The sequence below is a fragment of the Pipistrellus hanaki genome (genome assembly GCF_964339955.1).
Source record: "Pipistrellus hanaki genome assembly, chromosome: 12".
Taxonomy (NCBI): Eukaryota; Metazoa; Chordata; class Mammalia; order Chiroptera; family Vespertilionidae; genus Pipistrellus; species Pipistrellus hanaki.
The window spans coordinates 14270722-14294202 of record NC_140514.1 but is presented as its reverse complement, the minus strand read 5'-3'; the positions used below and the strand labels follow the sequence as shown (position 1 = coordinate 14294202).

General features: G+C 36.8%; 1 protein-coding gene across 3 annotated transcripts in view; it reads left to right on the top strand.

Annotated features, from left to right (window-relative positions):
• Positions 1-23481, top strand: part of BABAM2 (BRISC and BRCA1 A complex member 2) — a 312412-nt gene that overhangs the window by 61479 nt on the left and 227452 nt on the right. For all 3 annotated transcript variants that reach the window (XM_084900182.1, XM_084900184.1, XM_084900183.1), the window contains one exon: positions 23050-23244. In XM_084900182.1, coding sequence (XP_084756308.1) covers positions 23050-23244 — 195 coding nt within the window. The remainder of the gene's footprint in view (positions 1-23049; positions 23245-23481) is intronic.

The window sequence follows — 23481 nt, the reverse complement described above, 5'->3', positions numbered from 1 at the left end:
ATGGCATTGAAGCTTGGCTTTGCAAATAGATAACTTCATAACAACCATGTCTGCCATCCTTCTTTCTCTTATGGTGCTGTGTGTAATGCTATGATTCTTTCATGGGGACAACTGAAAATATCCTGAGTCTTGGGCCTATCTCTTAAAGATTCTAATTTAGTCATTTAGTTAGGGCTTCAGCATTAGTGGTTTTAGAAAGCCAATTCTAGTGTATAACCAGGGCTGAGACAATAGGTACTGAAAATGAGTATGGGTGAAACCGATCTGAATTCTGGTCTCAGCTCTATTGGTTACAAGGCAGATTATGTTATCTAAGGCAGTGTTTCCCAACCTTCTCTCATGATGAGAATCACCTGGTGGAGTTGTTAAAACACAGATTCCTGAATCCCAACTAAGAAGTGCTAAACTAGAATTTTTGAGAACATATAGGTAAAATTGCATACCTAACTTAGTGCTCTGTATATAACATCTGTGTTAGAGCACTAGTTAAGTATACAATTCTAAGGTACCTAACATTCATTTATTTATTGATACAACTGCTAATATTAGTACTTAAGTCACAAGGCTGATGTAAGGAATAAAAAAGTAAAATTTGAATGGAAAAATGAAAATGAAACTGGAGGTGTGGAAGCCAAAATGACAAGGGCCATCTATAATTATAACTATAGGGTTAGGAAGTGTTTGTTTTCAAAGCAGTCCTCCATCTCCCTTTATGATTTGAAGCAGCACATTCACACTTAATTTCATGTAGGAGAGAGGTTTTGTTACTTATTGAAAGTCTGTGGGTTTGGGATTATTTTGCTGTTCTTGGTTTATCTAAAAGAATAGGCATATTAGCCGAAACCGGTTTGGCTCAGTGGTAGAGCATCGGTCTGCGGACTGAAAGGTCCCAGGTTCGATTCCGGTCAAGGGCATGTACATGGGTTGCGGGCACATCCCCAGTAGGGGGTGTGCAAGAGGCAGCTGGTCGATGTTTCTCTCTCATCGACTTTTCTAGCTCTCTATCTCTCTCCCTTCCTCTCTGTAAAAAATCAATAAAATATATTAAAAAAAAAAAGAATAGGCATATTAAAAAGGAAAAAGTCTCACTTGGCTAGTGTTTATCAGTGATTGAGCAGGGACCCATGAACCAGAAGGTCATGATTTGATTAAGGTCAAGGCACATGCCAGGGTTGCAGGCTCTATCCCCAGTATGGGACCTGCAGGATATTTCTCATCGATGTTTCCATCTCTCTAACCCTCTCCCTTTTTCTCTCTCTAAAAAGAAAAAACAAACAAACAAACAAACAAACAAAAAACAATTAGAAAAATAAAAAGGAAAAAGTCTTGTATATTTTGAACCTGGTTTTAATGTATGCTTTTTTCAACATTTTTAAAAAGCGAAAAACCTTAGCCATTTAAAAACATTTTCCAGAAAAATTATCTGCATCCTGCTGAGAATTTTATGCCAGGTTGCAGCCCCCACACAAGCTATGGAGAGCCAAGATATATAAACCTGCAATGTGAAGTGCCAGCTCAACCTTTATGCTGATCCGATGTAGTCATTTAACCACACAATTGTTTGTAGCCTTGAATTAGACCTTGTATACATTTAGACCATGTTTTTAAGTTGTTGAATGATGAAAATGCCATAGAAGCACAATATTGTTGTAAGCAAAGCACTTAACACACTTAATGTAATTTATTGAATATGTTTCAGGAACATTTATAAAGAAGCCAGATTGAAAAGTAAATAGTCTGGAATATTATACATTTTTAAAAAGAAGGGCAATTAATTACTTACAGTATCAGAAATAGTCTACACCAGTGAGCAGCAGTCCAATTTTTAAATCAAAAGAGCCCTTTAGGAGTTGAAAAAATTAATTGGTAAAAATAGATTATAGCCGAAACAGGTTTGGCTCAGTGGTAGAGCATCGGTCTGTGGACTGAAAGGTACCAGGTTCGATTCCGGTCAGGGGCATGTACGTTGGAGCTGGTCAATGTTCCTCTCTCATCGACGTTTCTAGCTCTCTATCTCTCTCCCTTCCTCTCTGTAAAAAATCAATAAAATATATTTAAAAAAATAGATTATATATAATTTGGGTGTCTAACGGTGTATTTTAAAGGATATATTATTTTTAAAATTTTGAAGTGTTTTGCAATGTTAACATGAACTTTAGCTGAGTTAGCCCCTATGGGAATTATTTTAAAATATGCAAAGTTTGTCCCAGTGAAGCTTGATTTAATTAAAAAAACTAATTTAATATCTTAAAAGTCCAAGTTAACCATTTGTTTTACTTTCAACTCCTACCTATTCTGGATTTAATGAATTTGGGTTTAGGAGTGATGCCTAACTAGGGATTGAGAACATTTTAGAAGTCAGGAAAATTAAAAGCATTTTAGAGTCAAGAAAAGATGAAATAACTATTTCAAACATTTGAGTTTGTATTGATATATGAATAGAATGGAATAGAAATAATTTTGAGGTTAGCTATAGATTTATGTTTTAAGTGTATCTAGTTCATAGTGAAGAAAATAGGCAACCTTAACAATATTTTACTGAATCAGAAAATCAGTAATAATAATTTCAAACTCTTAAGATTAAAAACAAACAATTGGAATACTATCCATTAACCTAGTGACTTTAACTTCCTGAAGAAAGCCTAAGAACTATTTTTACTTTTTTGTTATTTTTTTAAACATTAATTTATAACTATTAAAATTGTGCTCTAACTTTTTGTGCTGTATTACAACATGCCTTGGGAGATTTTTTGTTTTCTAAGAAGATAATGCAATATAAGATGTTTGTAACCGAAACCGGTTTGGCTCAGTGGATAGAGCGTCGGTCTGCGGACTGAAAGGTCCCAGGTTTGATTCCGGTCAAGGGCATGCATGTACATTGGTTGCGGGCACATCCCCAGTAGGGGGTGTGCGGGACGCAGCTGGCAGTTTCTCTTTCATCGATGTTTCTAACTATCTCTCTCCTTCCTCTCTTAAAAAAATCAATAAAAAAAAAAAATATATATATATATATATATATATATATATATATATTAAGATGTTTGTAATATTTACACTGAGGAATTAATGAAGGTTTTGAAATTTGAGAAATTCTTTTAGCCATTTTTAGAAATCAAAGTATAATTCTTAGATATAGTTTTTAGAAATAAAATGCCAGAATTGCCTAATTTTAAGACACTCTGTATTATGGAGAATTTAAAATACATGAAAAAGTAGAAAGTATTATATAATGAATCTTCATGGGCTATCATCATCCCTTCAATAACTGTCAACTCATCACCAATCTTGCTTCATCTGTACCATCATCCATTTACCTCTTAGTATATTATTTTGAGGCAAAACCTATGCATTATATTTTCATCTGTAAATATTTTGTTATGTTCCCAAAAAAGATAAATATTTTTAAAAGCATACACAAAATACCATTATTTTATCTAAAAAATTAATAATCTACTAGCAATATAAAATGACCAGTCTGTGTTTACATTTCAAACTGTCTGAATCATAATCTATGCATTGTGATTGTTAGGTCTTTTCAGTCCTTTTTAACTTATCAGATTTCTTCACCCTCCCTCTTCCCCACCATTTACAATTTATATTTGAAGAATCAGGGCAGGCCATTTATCCTATAAAATTACCACAGACTGGATTCTGCTGATTGTATCCCTATGGCATAGTTTCACAAGTTACTTTATTCCTCTGCATTTTCTATAAATTTATAGATGGATATATGTCCCAGATTTTGTATACCTTCCTCTATAAAAGAGGTTCTGAATTTTGGGGTAGCTGTCATAGAGACTATATGCTTTATTTAAATGTGAGATATAGAGACATCTTTTGTTTTTATTTGAATAATTGTGTATAATGCATGATTGAATTTGCAACACTGGTTATAGCATAATGAGACAAATGTGTGTATAGTAAGGAAAAAGACTATCAAAAGCCATAAAAGGATTATAAAGGTACAGTATCCTGGAGTCATTCATTTTAAGGACAGACTGCTCTGTTCACTTATAATCCTCTAATTATATCACTGTTTTAAAAAATTGACAGTATGATATGTTCTCTTAATAATGACCTTGATTCACCAGGAAAGGTGAATTAGCTTTAATATGGATTATTTTAAAGACTCACAACAACAACTAAAGTGTCAACAATTTGGTCCTTAAAGGATTGAGATATTATACATTATATTTGTAAAATACGGTGTTGTGGTTAATCTGAAATTTCTGCTAATAATATATGTAATATGTATATATAAAAGATAGGAGTCATATAAAATTTTTTCTTTATGTGAGTAACTGGGAAATAAGGCATACTGGTTAATCAATTATTCAGACAAAATTTTCTGTATAAACTCTATATAGATCACCAGTTCTTTTAAAATAATTGATTTTTTATAAAATACCTTTTACACTAAAAGTAAAACATAATTTGATCTTTCTTTGATAATTCAAACTTTAAAAAAAATATATTTTATTGATTTTTTACAGAGGGGAAGGGAGAGAGATAGAGAGCCAGAAACGTCGATGAGAGAGAAACATTGACCAGCTGCATCTTGCACACCCCCTACCGGGGATGTGCCCGCAACCAATGTACATGCCCTTGACTGGAATCCAACCTGGGACCTTTCAGTCCGCAGACCGACACTCTACCACTAAGCCAAACCAGTTTCGGCTGATGATTCAAACTTTTGAGGGACTGTTGCATCAGGATTATTATTTTATAAATAAAAATTAAATTTATTGGGGTAAAATTGGTTAATAACATTATATAAGTTTTAGGTATACAACTTTACAGAATTATTGGTATTAACCTTGATCAATATTAAATTCTAGCTACATGGTAGAGTTGATTAATGCAGCATTCTAAAGTACTGTTAGCTATCAGAGACTTATCACTGGATTAAGAAAGCTCAAATGGGCTTCGTGATTGTGGTATTCACAAGACAGTCAAACAGAGACTTATAAGAACTGATATGCATGGATATATATGTGCAGCTCATACATAGATATATGTTTACTTGTGTGCAGATGTGTATACATTACTTTAAATTTATAATGTATTAAGCATATTTGCATGTATACCGACTTGTGACATGTGCAGCCATTTACTAGCACTGAGGAAGCTGCAAATTGAAAGAATTTGATCAAAATTTACCAAGAGGAAATTGGCTCCACGGCATAATGATTTTGGCTGGAGAAGATACTGATCCTGGCACAGTGTACTCTCTATTTCCTTGTGAGAGCGCCAAGATTAAAAGAAATAGCTACATAGAGGCAGATGCTTGGTAGTTTTCTGGAAGCACAATTATATGGTTTATGAAAAACAGGAAGATCAACATCTCTCTCATGCTTTTTTTTGAACTGAGAACTGATTTAATGTGCTATTTTGTACCTCTTTGACCTTTCTATTAAGCCATGATAATTTAATTGTTTGTATGATTTTTTTCTTTTACATTTTTATTTTAATTGTGGTAGGCTTTGAAAAGAAATTGTCTTAAAATACCTTTAAGCTAATATTTTTTAGACTTCAAACTTCTTTTAGCATTTTATTTAATTTAGTTTTTTATTGAATTTATTGGGGTGACATTAATTAATAAAACCATGTAGGTTTCAAGTGTATACCTCAGTAACATTATTTGCATACTGTACTGTGTTCACCAAAGTAAAGTCTCTTTTAATTATTGGTGGCTATAATTAGTCACATTGCAATATTATATTTTCAGAATTGCTTCCAGTTTTCTTTTGTCTACTCTGCTCTTATCCACAGATTATCTTGGCTTCTAGTAGCCAGTATTTCTATGGACCCTGGAAAAAATTTGGATCCTTTAATGTATTTAACTTAGTTTATAATGAATTGAATAGTACTGATCAGTCACTTGACAAATAATTTGAGTGCCTCCTTTGAATAGCCCATGATGCCTAGTGCAACCCTTCCTCAAAGATGAGTAAGACACTGTCACTGTTCTCAGATAATTTATAGTTAATAGAGTGATGATAATATGAAGAAACGATATCAGCCAGATAATTAGTCATTCTTTATGAATATTAGTGGGTATACTGAATAGAACTTTCTTCTTCTTTTTCATTTTCTAACCCTGAGGAACTTTAGCCATTTGTTCTGCTGCATTTTGCTTATGTGACACTAAAAAACACCTTATATCTCTACTGTAAGTGAAAGAAACATGAAAGGAACTAAAACATATCTGTAGGAACTGCCTTGAAATATTAATTTGGTTGTTGCAAATTCAGTTGCCTGAAGGAGCCAGTCAAATAGTACAAATGAGTGGAAAGGACAGGTATGAAATGGTAGTAATTAGTAGGGATTGTGACCTACTGGAGTGTGTACGTTTTGTCTAAAGATTTTCAAGTAAAATTTTTTTGTGTGGGTCAAAGAAAGCGTGACTACAGGCTGAGGCTGCCAATTTGGGACCCCTCCATACTTTCTTAATATTAAGAACCCATCACAACAACATTTGGAATCAGTGCCTCAGAAGGTAGGACCTGAGAACCTGGCTTTTTAAGCTGCTTTCCCAGCTATGCTGCTGCTAGCCAGGAAGGGAACTAGAGCTGTAGATGGAAAAGGTTTCATGCACTTACTGAAGATAGTAGGCTTCCTTAGTCACTGAAGATGGTGTATTGATATCTTTCTGTTATGAGATTAAAAAGCAAAAAGTGGTGTTTATTAATAGAAAGAACCTCATTCTTTAAGGGCTTTGTTAAGGTGCATGCATTTCATAGGAGGGGTCTCTAGTCATAATTATTTATCCTGACACCCAGGGAAGGCTGTTTGGATTGTATAATTTGGAACATACTTTAAAAAAATTGTGAGGAACACCACAGTTAAAATAACTGTTGAGGAATAGCTTTGGGGGCTGGAGAAGGATGGTGTTTAAGGAAGTGAAAATAGATGAAATTGTGTAATCACTATGTATTGCTAAATTGACAAACAGTTCGAAGGCAGTTGATCTAGCTGCTTTGTGGGGGCCCAATTTTCAGTCTGTCTGGAGAGAGAATGTGTAAAAGCCGAAAAAGGTTTACTGGTCATTTCAGGTTTGGCATGGGGCTAGCATTCATGACACCACAGCACAATGTGTATGTGCTGATTATGTTCCACTCCGGTGGAGGAGAGTTAAAAATATCTCCTGTTTACAGACCCACGAGCCAGTGAAGCCTCCTTTCTCAGCTCAGTGCTTGCTGCTTATTGAATAGCCCCAAGATACATGCCAGTAATCAAAGTATCCTTTCTGGCCTGGAACAGTTGTTTGCTTTTTTCTTTTACATTCTTTAGCAGAACTCCCACTGAATAAATACCACTTACAGGTGTTTAAAAAGCTCTGGGATGGGGAACATCTTACATACCTATTTCAGATCCATTTAACTTAAGTTCATTGAGTTTTAATACACAAGCGTATAGTCTCCCATCTTTCCTTCTTTTTCCTTAAGAGAATTGATTTTAAGTATTGTTGGGTTAGTGGGAATAGATTTATCCTCTATTTAGATTTCCTTGCAGATAATGTAAGAAGCTTCTTAACTTTTTTATCTGGCAGAAAACATAAGGTTCCAAACCAAATCTAGAGTTCATGCACCTCTCCCACTATCTTTTTCTTAGAGCCGTGGTCGGCAAATTGCGGCTCGCGAGCCACATGCAGCTCTTTGGCCTCTTTCACAAAATAACATGGCCTGGGCGAGTCTATTTTGAAGAAGTGGCGTTAGAAGAAGTTTAAGTTTAAAAACTTTGGCTCTCAAAAGAAATTTCAATCGTACTGTTGATATTTGGCTCTGTTGACTAATGAGTTTGCAGACCATTGTCTTAGAGGAGGTAAAATGGTGGTATAGTATCAGCCCTCTTTTATTATTTCTTCTTCTTTCCTCCCCTTTCTTTTCCATTTCTTTTCCCCATCCCTTTTCCTCTCCTTTTATTTATTTATTTTTTTTAAGTAATGGAAAACCTGATTGAAACTGGCTCAAACAATAAGGGAAATTCTTTGGCTTACTGAACTTAAAAGGGCCTTAGAGAAGGCTTGGTCCAGTGGCTGAAATAATGTTATTAAGGACCTATTTTATTTATTTTTTATTTTTTTATTTTTATGTATTTATTTTTAAAAAAATACATTTTTATTGATTTTGTACAGAGAGGAAAGGAGAGAGAGAGTTAGAAACATCGATGAGAGAGAGAGAGTCATCGATCAGCTGCCTCTTGCACACCCCCTACAGGGGATATGCCAGCAACCAAGGTACATGCCCTTGACCGGAATCGAACCCGGGACCTTTCAGTCCCCAAGCTGACGCTCTATCCATTGAGTAAGGACCTATCGATATTTTATTTATTTTATTTTTCCTTGTCACTGCTTATTCCCCTCATACTCTCCTCCACCTCTACTTTCTCTCTCCCCATTGCAATCACCACACTGTTGTCTGTGTCTTTTTTTGTTCAAACCCTTCACCCTCCCAGCCACTGCTCGCTGCCTGCTCTCTATCTATGCGTCTGTCTCTATTTTGCTTGCTAGTTCACTTTGTTCATTAGATTCCACATATGAATATGATACTTTGTATTTCTCTGATTGGCTTATTTCATGTAGGATAATGTTCTCTAGGTCCATCCATGCTGTCACAAAGGGTAAATTTTTCTTCTTTTTTGCAGTAGTAGTCCTGTAAATGTAAATGTACCATAGTTGTTTTTATCCACACATCTACTGATGGACACTTGGGCTGCTTCCAAATCTTGGCTATTGTAAATAACACTACAGTGAATGTAGAGGTGCATATTTTCTTTTGAATTAGTGTTTTAGGTTTCTTTGGATAAATTCCCACAAGTGGAATTGCTGGGTCATAAGGCAATTCTATTTTTAATTTTTTGAGGTATCTTCATTCTGGTTTCCACAGTAGCTGCACCAATCAGCATCCCCACTAACAGTGCATGAGGGTTTCCTTTTCTCTACATCCTTGCCAATACTTGTTGTTTGTTGATTTATTGATGATTGCCAACCTGATAGCTGTGAGGTGATATCTCATTGTGGTTTTAATTAGAATTTCTCTTATGATTAGTAACATTGAGCATCTTTTTATATGTCTGTTGGCCATTTTATGTCCTCTTTGGAGAAGTGTCTAATCAGGTCCTTTGCCCATTTTTAAATTGGATTGTTTGGCTTTTCTCTTCTTTCTTTTTGTGTGTGTGTATGTGTGTGTGTGTGTGTGTGTTGAGTTTTATAAGTTCTTTATAAAATTTGGATATTAACCCCTTATCAGATGTATCGGCAAATATATTTTCCCATTCAGTGGGTTGTCTCTTCATTTTGTTGATGGATTCCTTTGCTGTGAAAAAACTTTTTAGTTTGATATAGTCAATTTGTTCATTTTTTCTTTTGTTTCCTTTGCCCAAGGAGTGGGAGGTAGAGTTTTTAGGGGGAGCAATAGAGACAGTGAAAGCTCTTACTACTCCATGTATTGAATTTTGTGTCTGTCTTTTCCTTTAGTTGATGGCCTACTTTGTATGGCTTTTCTTTCTTGCTCTTATAGCTTCATGTAGCTGGTACAACAGGAAGAGCTTGGGGTAACTTCCTTTTCAGTTGGAGTTTCTTCTAATTATTTATACACGAATTGTGTTACTAAGACATTGGTGGCTTTAAGATCACTAGCCAAGAAGGTCCAGGACTGGGATATTGACTAAAAAGAAGGTCTGGCAAAGTTAAGGTAAGGAGAAGCAGTTGTGTAGTGTGGCCCAGGGGCCAACTCTAGCTAGGGAAATCATTTAGGGCAGGGATCAGAGACCAGGTGTCAGAGCCTGCAGGTGTTTCTTTGTTTAAAACTAACAACTTGGTTGGAGCTTTTGTTCTGTCTTGTTCCACACTGTCCATTCCCATGGGTCTCTTTTCGATTATGGTAGTCGAGAAGAAATGAGCATCTATCCTGAGATCTGATCTGTCTGAGGCAGGAAGAAAGTTGTTGGTTTGATATAGGAGAATGGATAGGATTCTTTCGATGTGACACACTTATAGCTGGAAAACACTCTGCTGGTAGCAGAGATCACTAAGTGGGGCCTATCTTTCATCATATTTAAACAATTTGCTCCAAGCTTAAAAGTCTATAGGCAGAAATTGGGATTTTTAACCTTCTAAGTTTTAAAGACTTTTTTTTTAATGAAAAGTGAAGCCTGAACACAGTGTTTGCTTTAACTAAACGATTGCAGTTAATTTCTTGTAAAGAAACACAGAAGCACACATTAACTTAAAATAAGCTCACACTGTTGTTTCTTGTAGTACAGCCAGAAAAACCAGTAACAAGCTGTCTCCTTCAAAATCACATCCCTGGATAATATTCGAGCAACCTGGACAATTTAAATACATCCACAGGAAAAACAATTTGAATTAAATTAGAAATCATATTTGCTAATTTCATTTTAAAAACATTTTTATTGATTTCAGAGAGGAAAGGTGGTAGAAAGAGAGATAGAAACATCAATGATGAGAGAGAATTATTGATTGGCTGCCTCTTGCACGCCCCACACTGGGGACCCAGCCTGAATCTGGGCATGTGCCCTGGCTGGGAATCGAACTCTGACCTCCTGGTTCATAGGTCAACACTTAATTGCTGAGCCACACCAGTGGGCTGCTAATTTTTTTGGCCATTGCAACGTTGCTTTGTATTCTCAGAGGCTGAGTAGCATTGATTGAGAAGGTGTGTGGCATCAGTGATTCAGATAAATAGCAGCAACCGTTTTTGAAGCCACAGCTAATCTAGAACCACAAAGAAATTTTTTTTTTTTTTTTTTTTTTTTTTGCGGGGGGTAATGGTTGGGATCTTGGTAAATTCAATGCATGCTGAGTTTAAGTTAAAAAAAAAACCCCACTTTGTTGTATAGGCAAAATTACCTTTTTAATGTATAGGGCTTTAATTTTGTTGTTGCTATTCTCACCTGAGGATATTTTTTCCCATTGATTTTTAGAGAGAGTGGAAGGGAGAGAGAAGAGAGAGAAAGACAGAGAAAGAAACATCGATGTGAGAGAGACACATCAATTGGTTGCTTTTTGCAGGACCAGATCAGGACCAGATCTCAGGGTAGATGCCCATTTTTCTTATGAACCCGCAACCAGGTACATGCCCTTGATTGGGAATCAAACCTTTGGTGCACAGGCCAATACTTGGTCCACTGAGCAACATCAGCTAGGGCTGTATAGTTTTAAATCAAATTTTAGTCTACTCTGGCATTTTATCCAAAATTGAACTTAATAATAATATTATTTATTTTTTTCTGAGAAATAATAGGTATAAAATAATAGGTATAAAATAGATTTGATTTTTAAAAAAATAGATAGTACCATAAAGTTGTGTGGATAAAGATAGCATTGTACAGGATAAATAGAGTGGATTTAGTTATTATTCAATTTAGCATTCTCCAAAGAGTTGAATAATATTATTGGATAATAACCAAATCCACCTTTTTCTTCTATATTCTTGCTTATATTAAGTGATTTTAGTGTTCCCAGCCTTAGTTATTTAATTCATGTTGTGGAAAAATACCATTTCTATTCTCCAAGACATTAGTTATACTGTTAAGAGAGGAAGGACTAGAAATGTTCTGTGGAGTGCATTTTCTTTCTTCTCAAGACTTGGTCCACTTAAGAGTTTTCCAAGATAGAGAGGTATCCGCTGTCTTTCTTCCTCCTTAATAAACAAGGAAGGCTGGACCAAGAGGTGTGATTTTAGGTTCTTTCCTTCCCCTGCTCCCTCCCACCTTGTTTCCTTCCATCTACTTACCCCTAATTCCAAAGAAGGAAATGGAAGTTGGCACGCTATGATCCTTGAGACCTATTTAAAGTGGCAGTTCAACATGACATGGAGCTGGCTGTGTGCTGTTCACTTTAAGAGGAACTGAAAGGTAATCTTACAGCCACTTCTGAAGGGGAAGATGAGATAATACAAATTTTTGATCTTTTAAAATGGAGTCAAAGGTATAATTTGGAGATACTTTTGTATATTTTAAATTAAAAACAGACTGACATATCTCAATGTGGGGTTGGTGGGACGAGAAGAGATAAACCAAAGAACTTATATATACTTATATGCATAACCCATGGACATGGGTAATAGGGTAGTGAAGTCCTGGGAATGGGTGGGTAGGGACTAAGAAGAGGGGGGGAGGGGAAAATGGAGATATCTGTAGTAATATCAATAATAAAAATATATTTTTAAAAAAGTATGCCTCCTGTGGAAGAAATTAAATAAGGTAAGTGTACCAATTCCAATGATTCTGACACCCTAGCACAAAACTGGGATGATAGAGAAATTCTGGGGGGATGCCCCAGTAGGTCATCTTTTGGTAGGTATTTGAAGATTCCCCAGAACTCCTCTGCCAATTGGAAGTTTTGTTTACCTAGTAACTGTGGGTAGGTTGCCTATTGAATGGCATTTCAAAAAATTCAGATTTAAGGTTCCCTATTTTGCTTTATTTCTGTTATGGGTCTATCACTTCTATCATAAATTCACACAGAAAAGTGATTTTTCAGCTATAAGTTATTTGTGTGTGTGTGTGTGTGTGTGTGTGTGTGTGAGCACGCGCACGAACATGTGTACTAGAGGCCCAGTGCATGAATTTGTGCATGGGTGGGGTCCCTCTTGGTGGCCTGCAGGGATGGGGCTGAAACCACATTACTATATATATATATTTTTTTTATTTTTATTGATTTTTTTCAGAGAGGAAGGGAGAGAGATAGAGAGTCAGAAACGTCGATGAGAGAGAAACATTGACCAGCCGCCTCCTGCACATCCCCTACAGGGAATGTGCCCGCAGCCAACGTACATGCCCTTGACCGGAATCGAACCCGGGACCTTTCAGTCTGCAGACTGACGCTCCACCACTGAGCCAAACCGGTTTCGGCTGAAACCACATTACAATGCCGCCTGCAGCTCTTACCTGCTGCTCCTGCTCATGCTAGCCCCACTGTGCCTGCTGCGGGCTCGTGCCCAATCAAAAGAGGCTCATGCTGCCACAGCAGCTCTCTCCATCCCGCAGTGGCCTCCGGGATCAGGCTGAAACTGATTCTGACATTCCCCACGGTGTCCCAGATTGTGAGAGGGTGCAGACCAGGCTGAGGGACCCCATTGGTGCACAATCGGGCTGGGGAGGGACTGCAGGAAGGTTGTAGGGCATGTCGGGCCCATCTTGCTCAGTCTTGATTGGCAGGATTCCAGCAGCAAGCTAACCTACCAGTTGGAGCATCTGTCCCCTGGTGGTCAGTGTACATCAGAGCGACTGGCTGACCAGTTGACTGACTGCCCTCTAGAGGTCAGAGAGCTGCTGAGCAACCTTAGCATATTATTAGCATATTACACTTTGATTGGCTGTTCGATTCTTCTGTCGTTTGGACTATTTGCATATTACCCTTTTGTTTGTGTGTGTGTGTGTGTGTGTGTGTGTGTGTGTATTTTTAAAAATTTATTTCAGAGAGAGGAAGGGAGAGGGAGAGAGAGAGAGAAACATCAATGAGAGAGAATCATAGATTGGCTGCCTCTTGCACACCTTGGGATCAAGCCTGAAACTTGGGCATGTGACCTGACTGGGAATTGTTCTCTGACCTCCTGGTTCATAGGTCAACCCAGAACCACTGAGCCATGCTGGCCAGGTGGTATATCTCCCCCCCCCCCCACCCCCCCATTGATCTTCCCCCAGTCTCCCCTACCCCTGCCAGACGGTATTTGCATATTTTGCCCAAGACATTACCTTTATTCTTCTCAAGGATATGTAATTGTTATCTCTGTATTGACATAGAATCAGGGTCACATTACCATTAGTAACCAGTATCCTGGCAAGGCAATAAAAAGTTCTTTTAGAAAGATCCTATGTTACAACAATTCTTTACATAATCCAGGGAAGTTGGCTGGTTGACAGGCAGGTCAGAACCTTGGAGAGCTCTAGAGAAAGCTGTGGCAGAACCACAGCCAGATGCTTCCATGGCTGCCCCAAACACACTAGGTTTTTTGAGGAGATGCCAATTTCACTTTACTTATTGACAAGCTATGTATGCTTTAACGAGACAAATCCCTTTACTCAAAACATGTAGACTAATGTGTCTATTTGTAGACTAATTTGATGACTTGGGGCTAATGTCTTAAAAACTAGAGAAAATTTCAGCACATCTTAAAAGCCCTCCAGGCCATTTTATGATTCTGGATTCTTCTTAGCATAGCTTCTGATATCTAGGTGAAGAAAGTCACAAATAGGAAGGGCAGAAGGAGCATAAGATTTCATTGAAGTATTCACTATGTATTAGACATCCATTTTTTTCAAAAAGAAACTTTTTTTCAAATGACATCTTAGGTAAAACTTCAACAAAACCAAGACCCAGGCCAAACCAAACCAAACCAAACCAAACCAAACCAAACCAGAGTGGCAGAGGTGTTGTAGTTAAAGCAGGGTTTAAGAGGTCTGTAATGACTTCTACGCAGATCACTCCAGGCACCAGCAGTAGCCACTGAACACAGGTCACAAAAGACCACATTTCATCAGAGTACATTCAATTTACTTGTCAGACACAGTAGGAATACCTTTATTAGCTCATATTAATCCCAGAAATGACCTTTGATTGGTTGTCTCCTAAGCTATTCATTTGGCTGTCAGAATTAGCTTTGAATTAGCTTTTGAGTTTCTCAGAATCCAGAGTGTTCAAAGACTGAAATTAACAACTACAAACATCCTTGCAACAGTAGGCTCTGCTTATAAAGATGAAGAGAATTATAAGAATATTTTTAAATAAAGCTCCTGAGGTCCTAGCTGGTTTGGCTTAACGGACAGAACATAGGCCCAAGGACTGAAGAGTCCTGGGTTCTGTTCCAGTCAAGGGCACATACATAGGTTGCAGACTCGATCCCTGGCCCTGGTTGGGGCATGTATGGGAAGCAACCAATGGATGTGTCTTTCTCACACTGATGTTTCTCTCTTTCTGTCTCTCCATCTCCTTCCATTTTCTCTAAAAATCAACGGAAAAATATCCTTGGATGAGGATTAACAACAATAACAACAACAACAACAAAGCCACTGAGGATTACAAAATGACCCTAATTTAATGATTTGCCCTACCAAAATTTATTTCTATGAGTACTCTACAAATTGTTGTGGAGCAGAACACAACTATAATGTTCTCTCTCCTTCCATGTACCCCATTTAAAAAAATAGTTGAATCTTCTCAAAAACAAAATCTCCAAACATTAACTATAAGTTAACTATAACGATAAAGGATATGCTATTTATACTTATTTTTATGCTATAGGGAGTGCTGTGTTATATTTATATGGAGGTGGGAGTAGATTTGCCCTGTGTAGTCCCAAAGTTAGTTTCTCCTAATCCAACTTGCTTCTCACCTACCCCCAAATTCATGTTACATTAACTGTATTTTAAGAAGTTAAGAAGGTGCTGTATTTTAAGGAAGTATGAAAAATGTTTAAGATAATTTCACTTAAGTTATTGTAGATGATATATTAAGAGTTATACATGTACAACTCTGCCCTAATGTAGAGTGTAAATTTCTGTTATTACTTGGTCCTCTTACAAATATGACAAATAGCAAATTGATTTTTGTTATCTTTTGTATTCTTCAGATGCAGTGACATTTAAATATTCATGCTATAAAAAAAAATCCATGCTAGTTACAGTTCTGTTAGAAGTGTAAAATGCCATTGGTCATTTCCTAAGATTTCCATTCAGAGGACTGTTACACAAAAGAGTTTTGGTTGGGAAAAACATAATAAATTCCTACAACTGTGACCATTACATTCTAGCATATTGCGTTAGCTTTCTGGAAATGTTCTGTGAAGCTTGGAATTTAAGAAACAGTGAGTTCAAGGTTACTTGAAGCATATTTGCTTAGGATTACATGATGCAAGATTTGTTTTCCAGAAGGCTGTGGAATTGGCTAACATTTTGTTGATCTGAAGACACAATTGAAGTCTGACTTCATAAGATATGTAAATGGCAAGTGAAATTTCTTAAACTTTGAGGTTGAGAAACAGTTTGAAATGAAGTATCAAGTATGCTATTCTATTTTTAAAAATTTATATTTTCCATTATAAAAGTATATGCATATGTTATATATGTGCATATATACATATGTATGTATAAACATATACTTGGGAAAATTTGGAAAACAGAGAAAATATAGAAATGAAAAACCTCTTCTAAATGATTCCCAACCATAGACATCAGTTGTTAACATTTCTTCTAGTAATATTTCTATGCATAGATGATTTTTTGCTGTGGAGGGTTGGGAAGGGATGAGGATAATCAAAGTTAAGATTATATAGTTGTTTTTTATCTGCTTTCATTTAATATTTTAACAAAAGTACGTTCTATACTATTACACAGTATTTGTGAACATATTGGCTCCATATATATTTTTTTAATGACTACAATTGTTTTTCCAGTGATTTTTTTTTAAACCAGGCATTTAGGTTATTTGCATTTTATTATAAATGACTGTATGTCATTTTTTGTCTGTGAACCCCACTTATTTTTGTTGTTTTCTTAGAGTTCTAGAATTAGGGTTTTTAGGGGATATTGAGAATGATTTTTGAAAAAAGGATTTAAAAAGAATATATATAAAAGCCTAAGTGACCATTATGCTGGAATGACTAGAAGTACTGGAATGACCGGTCACTATGATGTGCACTGACCACCAGGGGGCAGACACTCAATGCAGGAGCTGTCCTGAGCCCACAGGCCCTGATGGCCCATGGGGCCTGCCGGCCAACCTCCTGATCTCTCCCCCTGACTGGCAGGCCCCAATTGCCTGATTGGGGCCAGGCCCCCAGGCTGGGACGAGGAACCCAGGGATGGGTGACAGCAGATGTAGGGTGGCCAACCTTCCTCATTGGGGCCACCAACCTCCCAGGTCCATCCCTGAATCTGGCACGCCCCAATCGGCCCTTTGTCCATTCACTGTAGTGGCTGTTAGCCCCTCCCCCCGGCCTACAGGCCCCAATTGCCTGAGATATAATTGACATAACATTATATTTGTTTTGGGTGTATACATTTTGATTTAATATATGTATATATTGGGAAAATCTTACCATATAATTTTTAATAATATTTCTAATTTATTTCTGTACTTTATCCTTTATTTAATTGAAAACTCTTATAATATAAGCTTTAATTACATTTTAAAAAATTGATTTCAGAGGAAGGGAGAGGGATCAATGATGAGAGAGAATCATTGATCAGCTACCCCCTGCCCCACACTGGGGATCAAGCCTGCAACCCGGGCATGTGCACTGACTGGGAATTGAACTGTGACCTCCTGTTTCATAGGTTGATGCTCAACCATTAAGCAACACTGGTCGGGCTATAAGCTTTAATTTTTTAGAAGAATTTATTTCCCTTGTGGGAGATTTCCCCCTCCATTGTTAGGCAGTGATGGTCCTAGGACTCATTTGCTAAGTTGCTTATTTTCCTTCTTCATCTCCCCATAGATATGAACCTAGTGCATGTTTCCCAACATTTTCATTTATTGGTGTCCTTGTACATGAATTTGCTTCAGCTTGGCTGAGAAGCCATGTTTTGAATAAATGAGACATGAAATGGGGTCAGCTAGGCATCTGAAAACATTATCCCTCTCTATATTGCTGGCAATAAGGAAGCTCAAAAAGGAGTTGAGAATTGGTTGGGCTTTTTAAAGTTCGTGGGGTTATTAATTAGCAGAGATAAAATGTGTGCTAGAGTGTATTTAATGTGGGAAGTTTGGGGGGGGGGGGTCGCATGAGTAGGAGCGTCCCTCAAGCCAGGCATCCTGGGCAGGAAAGCCAAAGTGGGGAATCAGAATTATCACTAGATGTGAGATAGGTCGTAACTGCAGAGGCTGGTGGCAGTTCTTCCGTTAGAAAACTATACTTCAGGAAATTGGAATGGGGGAGGGTTGGCAGGTCTACATTCTACATTGTCAGTTGTCTACACTTGAGTACCAGCAGTTATTCTACCTCTGGTTAACCCGTCTTTTAAAAAGAATTGGCATAATACCTTCCCTGAACTGCTTCATAGGTATTTACTGAGTCTGAATAAGGTTTCATAAGAGTAGCTAATTCTTTTGTTTTTGCTATTTTATCACTTTCTCTCTTTTTCTTTGTTAATCTTTACCTGAGGATATTTTTCCATTATTATTATTATTTTTTAAAGAGAGTGGAAGAGAGAGGAAGATACACACAGAGAGAAATATTGATGTGAGACACATCGATTGGTTGCCTCCTGCACACGTCCTGACCAGGGCCGGGGATTGAGCTTGCCCTTGACTGGAATCAAACCCGGCACCCTTTAGTCTGTAGGCCAATGCTATATCCAGTGAGCCAAACTGGCCAGAGCTTTCACTTTCTTTTAATGTATTTTTCATTATTGAAATTTCTTTTCTATTCTCTTTGCTAATATATTATGAATCCTATGCCTATTCTTCATGGCCATTCTCATTGCAAATTTCTTTTTTCATGCACTGCCAAGAAGTACAGTAAGAGCTTTGTGAATAGAGAAATACTTATTTTTCTGTTTTTCACACTTAATTTATTCCCCTGTCCTCTTTTCCTAAAGAAGCTTTGGGCATTTCTCTCTCTCTCTCTCCTACTCAAGATAGTGAAAGCTCTAATATACTGCATTGCTAGATCTGTTTTTAAAATGTGTTCTAGGCTTAGGATGTCAAAATCTTCTGTGGTCTCTTCTTCTAGGCAAAGTGGTTCAAACCACAAATGACCTAATAAGTAAAAGTAGTCATGTAGCAATAGTAGAGGACATTTTATCTCACTGAGCAGATCTGTATCTCCCTTGATGGGGATGTTTTTCAGCTAAGTCATTTCCCAGGGAAGTGTGCATTTAATGGCCAAAGAGGTCAGATGCATCTTCATGTATCGGGAGATGGTATTTTAATTGAAAGGGACTGGTTGGCCTGTCTTTACTATGCATTTAACAATTAGGCTGAATCAATTGAAATGAATTCAAATTGGTAAGAGATGTTTGCCAGTTTATATGCTTTCATGATTTTTTTGGTACGTGTGTATAGATACATATAGATTAATATGTAGCCTTTAACTTGCAGAGAGCTAAAGAGAAATGATTGAATTACAAAAGCTTTTTTTTTTTTTTTTTTTAAATGAAGCAACTGAAGCTTTTTGTTTTTGTGCTAGAACAAGGACTTAAAAGGAATACTTAACCAATAAATGGAATGTTGTGTATTTTTTTATTTATTAGTGTTTGATTGGTCTCTGAAGAAAATGCATCCCAAACTACATAATGATCATTTTGTTTTCTATTATGTTGTTATTATTCTATTTATATTTTGAGGAGCTCAAAAGTGAGCACAGGATTTTGTACTGTTGATCAAATTACTTCATAGCAAGAGGCATCTTTCAATAACTGTATGACGCTGAAGCTCTAATTTTTTTCTCTGTTCATCAAATCTTAATTTAAACATCCCTTTAGACCTATCTTTCCTATAAATAAAAGAACATTTCATGATTTTTAGTCCCTATAAATCCATACACTCTGAGGAACAGAGTAATTATTATCCCTTTAAAAAAGGATGCATTTTTTTAAACTTTTGTTTGTCTTCTTTAGATAGAAGACTTTTCTGGTGAGATTGGTCAATGATATTAATGAATGTGATTTTTTTTGATAGTGTAAATGAAACATGTTAACATTTGGAAGATCTGCATAATTCAGTGAATCAGTATTTTCTAAGTAACCAATGCTTGACGGTAAAAAAATCATACAAGAGCAAAAGATCCATTTAAAGTCTACATGAAATAAGTCGGACAGAGAAAGACAAAAATATGATTTCACTTATATGAAAGAACCAAAATAAACTTAGAAACATAGAGAACAAACTGACGGATGGGGGAATGGATGAAAAAAAAAATGAAGAGATTAAGAAGTACAAATTGCCAGCTATAAAAACAGTCAGGGGAATGTGAAGAACAGCATAGGGAATATATAGTCAATAATATTCTAATAACTATGTATGGTGTCAGATAGGTACTAGATTTGTCGGGTTGATCACTTTGGAAGTTATGTAAATGCCTAATCACTATGTTGTACAACTGAAACTAATACAATATTGTATGTCAACTCTAATTGAAAATTTTAAAAGTGCAGGATAGACAAATGGAATTTAATGTAAGAACATGAAATGTTTATTAATATACCTTCAGATTTCACATTGCAGCTAACCTTTAAGAAACTACTACTATTGAGTTTTGGTATAGTATCAAATAAGAATATCCAGAAATTTGAAAAGCTATTAAAAATACTTCTCTCTTTCAATGTACAGTTGAGTGAAGCTGGATTTTCTTTATATACTTCAGCCAAAACAACATATTGCAACATTGAATTTTGTAAAAGCATATAGGGAAGTCCAGCTTTTTAAAAAGCCAGACACAGAGATTTGCAAGAATATAAAACAATGTCATGCTTCTCACTATTTTTTCAGGAAATATATTTATTTCATTTAAATGTTTTTATATTAATATGTAGTAGCATTGTTTTTTTTTTAAAAAATGAATTAATAACTAAAACATTTTTAATTTCTCAGTTTTCATTTTACTATAGTAAATTTAATTACATAATTCATATATACAGAAACCAGGATCCTTAATACTAATTTTTAAGACTGTCAAAAGTACCTGAGACCAAACTGTGTAAGAACACCTGGTGTAGTGCTTAAAGAGGAACACGGAGTCAAATTGCTTGTCAGAAACTCAGCTTTATTATTTGATAGCTCTGTGACCTTGGATAAGGTATTGAACTACTTTTTGCCACACTTTCCTCATCTATAAAATGACACAATGATATGTAGAGGTGTGGCAGGTGTTCTTCCATGCTGTTACCAAGGAAAATGTCAGTTTGTTTTCTCTAATCACCCAGCCGCAGCTTCGAAGTTCATGCCTTCAATCCTTCCTTGTTGTTATCTATAGACCTTTTCGAAGATTTAAGCACATGGCTTGTTGTTACTCTGCATTCTTGTGCTTGCCATAGTTTCAGGTGATTTAATGTTCATATAAATAACACTTTCAACACCCTGGCCTCTCAGTCAGTCCCTGACTTCTTTTCCTTCAGTGATCTTGTCCTCCTCTCTACCTTAGCCAGGTGCACTCTTAGCATGATCTTGTTAATACCAGTTATAGATCACCTCCATCAACTCAGTTTCAAATGTCTCATTCTCTGACCATACCTCCTGTCTTTCCAATTCATTCTTTTTAGTATATCAACTCCAACTTTTATTTTTATTTTTATTTTTATTTTTTTTAGCTCACCAGGACTATAGGTCCTACCACCCTTTCACTAACTCTCACTTCCATTATGAACTTACTTGGCTTTTTCCTGACTTAAAGTGCATGGTTCATAATTACAATAATTGTTTTGCAAACTTTCTAAGATCTCTTGCCCGTCTTTCTGTCTATTCTACTTGTCTGGCAAAATCTCAACCTTTGTTAAACTCAAATTCCTCCCATTGCACATTGCACCCAGACAGTGGAATTTATGCTAAATGGTCTCACTTAATAATCATGCTTCCAACCTCAGTGGAGCTTTTAGCGCTATGTGGAATTCCTCTTAATTTCCTCAGTCCATTTATTTTTCTGAATGATTCTTCTAAATGACTATTTCATACTTCTCAAACTTTTAATATCCATCCTTCTTTCTCAGTCTCAGCTGATAACCTTCCTTCCTGCTTCAGGAGATAATATCTGCCCTCCGAAGAGAACCACCACAAGCTCCTCTCACCACATGGAATGGTCTGCCTGCATTCCTACTCATCTAGTTTGACTTTTCTCCTTTCCCTTTGGGTGGATTCTCTGCTTATTTCCAAGGCCAACACTCTATGAGATTCCATGGTTAGCTCCACATTTACTGTGTTCTCTCCTGGGATTCTGCTTCCCCACCTTACATCATCACGTTTACCCCCTCTCGACACCGACATTCCATTAGGCTACAAATATTCGTGCAAAACTTTCCCTTGAACCCCACCCTCCCCTCTAGTTACCAGACTGAATTGTCAGTGTAGCTGTCCGCTATTGCACTCTGCCCATTCTCTGTTAAACCCTAGCAATCAAGCTCTACTTCACCAAGTAACACTTGTTGAGGACAGACAGGATTGACCTGAGTGTCGCGAGACCCAGCAGTCAGTTCTCAGGTCTCGTCTTACTTCTCAACAACATTTGACACAGTCTGGATGCTTCTTTCTCTTGAAGAACTTCCTTCATTAGGCTTCTGGGATGCATGCTCTATTTTTCTGAGTAGCATTTACCACCATCTGACATATTTCCTTATTTGTTTATTTTGGCAACTGAAATGTAAGCTCCTTGAGAGCAAGGGTTTGGCTTGTTCTCATCTCTGCCAAGAACAGTGGTGCATACATAATAGGCACTTGGTAAATAGTTGTTGAATGAATGAAAGTGAGCTTAAAAATAGTGTATACTTATCAGCTTTTCCATCATTTCTAGCTCCTTTCCTGGTCATAAGCTCTTATAGCCATTTTCTTCCTCTTTTTTTCTTGGAATCTTACATTTCCTAATTGTATCTCTACTCCATTCCTATCTTTTTCAGGCTGAACCATCACCATTATGCTTATATTTCTGTGGGGTTCTAGTGTTTACAGAACATTTATTTATATTTGGTATCACAGATGGTGTGTGGATCTGAATTGGTGCCATTAGCATATAATGCTGAATTTAGGTGCAGATTAAAAAAATTATAAATGAGTAAGAAACAAATTAAGTCTTCCAGAGCTAAAATTATATCTTCTAGGATATTTAGGTTTATTGTTTATTACTACCCTGCTTTACACTTTACTGTTTCTGGCTACTCATGATGGAATTTCTCTTGATTTTCTGTGAGGATTTTTAGAAGGCAGGAGAAATTGCCAAGCTGAAAGCGTTTTCTAACTTCAGCTCTGAGTTTATCACTAAGAGTAGTATGCTTCTCTTAGCATTTCATCATTCTTCCCCTATATATTGATGTGCTACTCTATGCTGGATTTGTATGAAAATTCATTTTTAACTGGCCTTTTATTTATGGCTTCTACAGAACCTTGCCTCCTGGAATCCTTCAAATCCCGAATGCCTCTTACTTGTGGTGAAGGAACTTGTGCAGCAGTATCACCAATTTCAATGCAGCCGTCTCCGCGAGAGCTCCCGCCTCATGTTCGAATACCAGACATTGTTGGAAGAGCCACAGTATGGAGAGAACATGGAAATTTATGCTGGGAAAAAAAATAACTGGGTAAGGTTTTTGGGAATGGGGAAAAATATAAATCTGTAATAAAATAAAATATCAATTCAGATATCTATATATGTAAAAGCCAAGTGACCAGAACAACTGGTCACCGTGACACGCACTGCTGATGGCCAACCGGCTTGATGATGGTGGGGCTGGCTGGCCAACCTTCCTCCTGGCCAGCCCTGACTGGCCCAATTAGGGTGGGCTGGCTGGACCCCACCCGCACACAAATTCATCTAG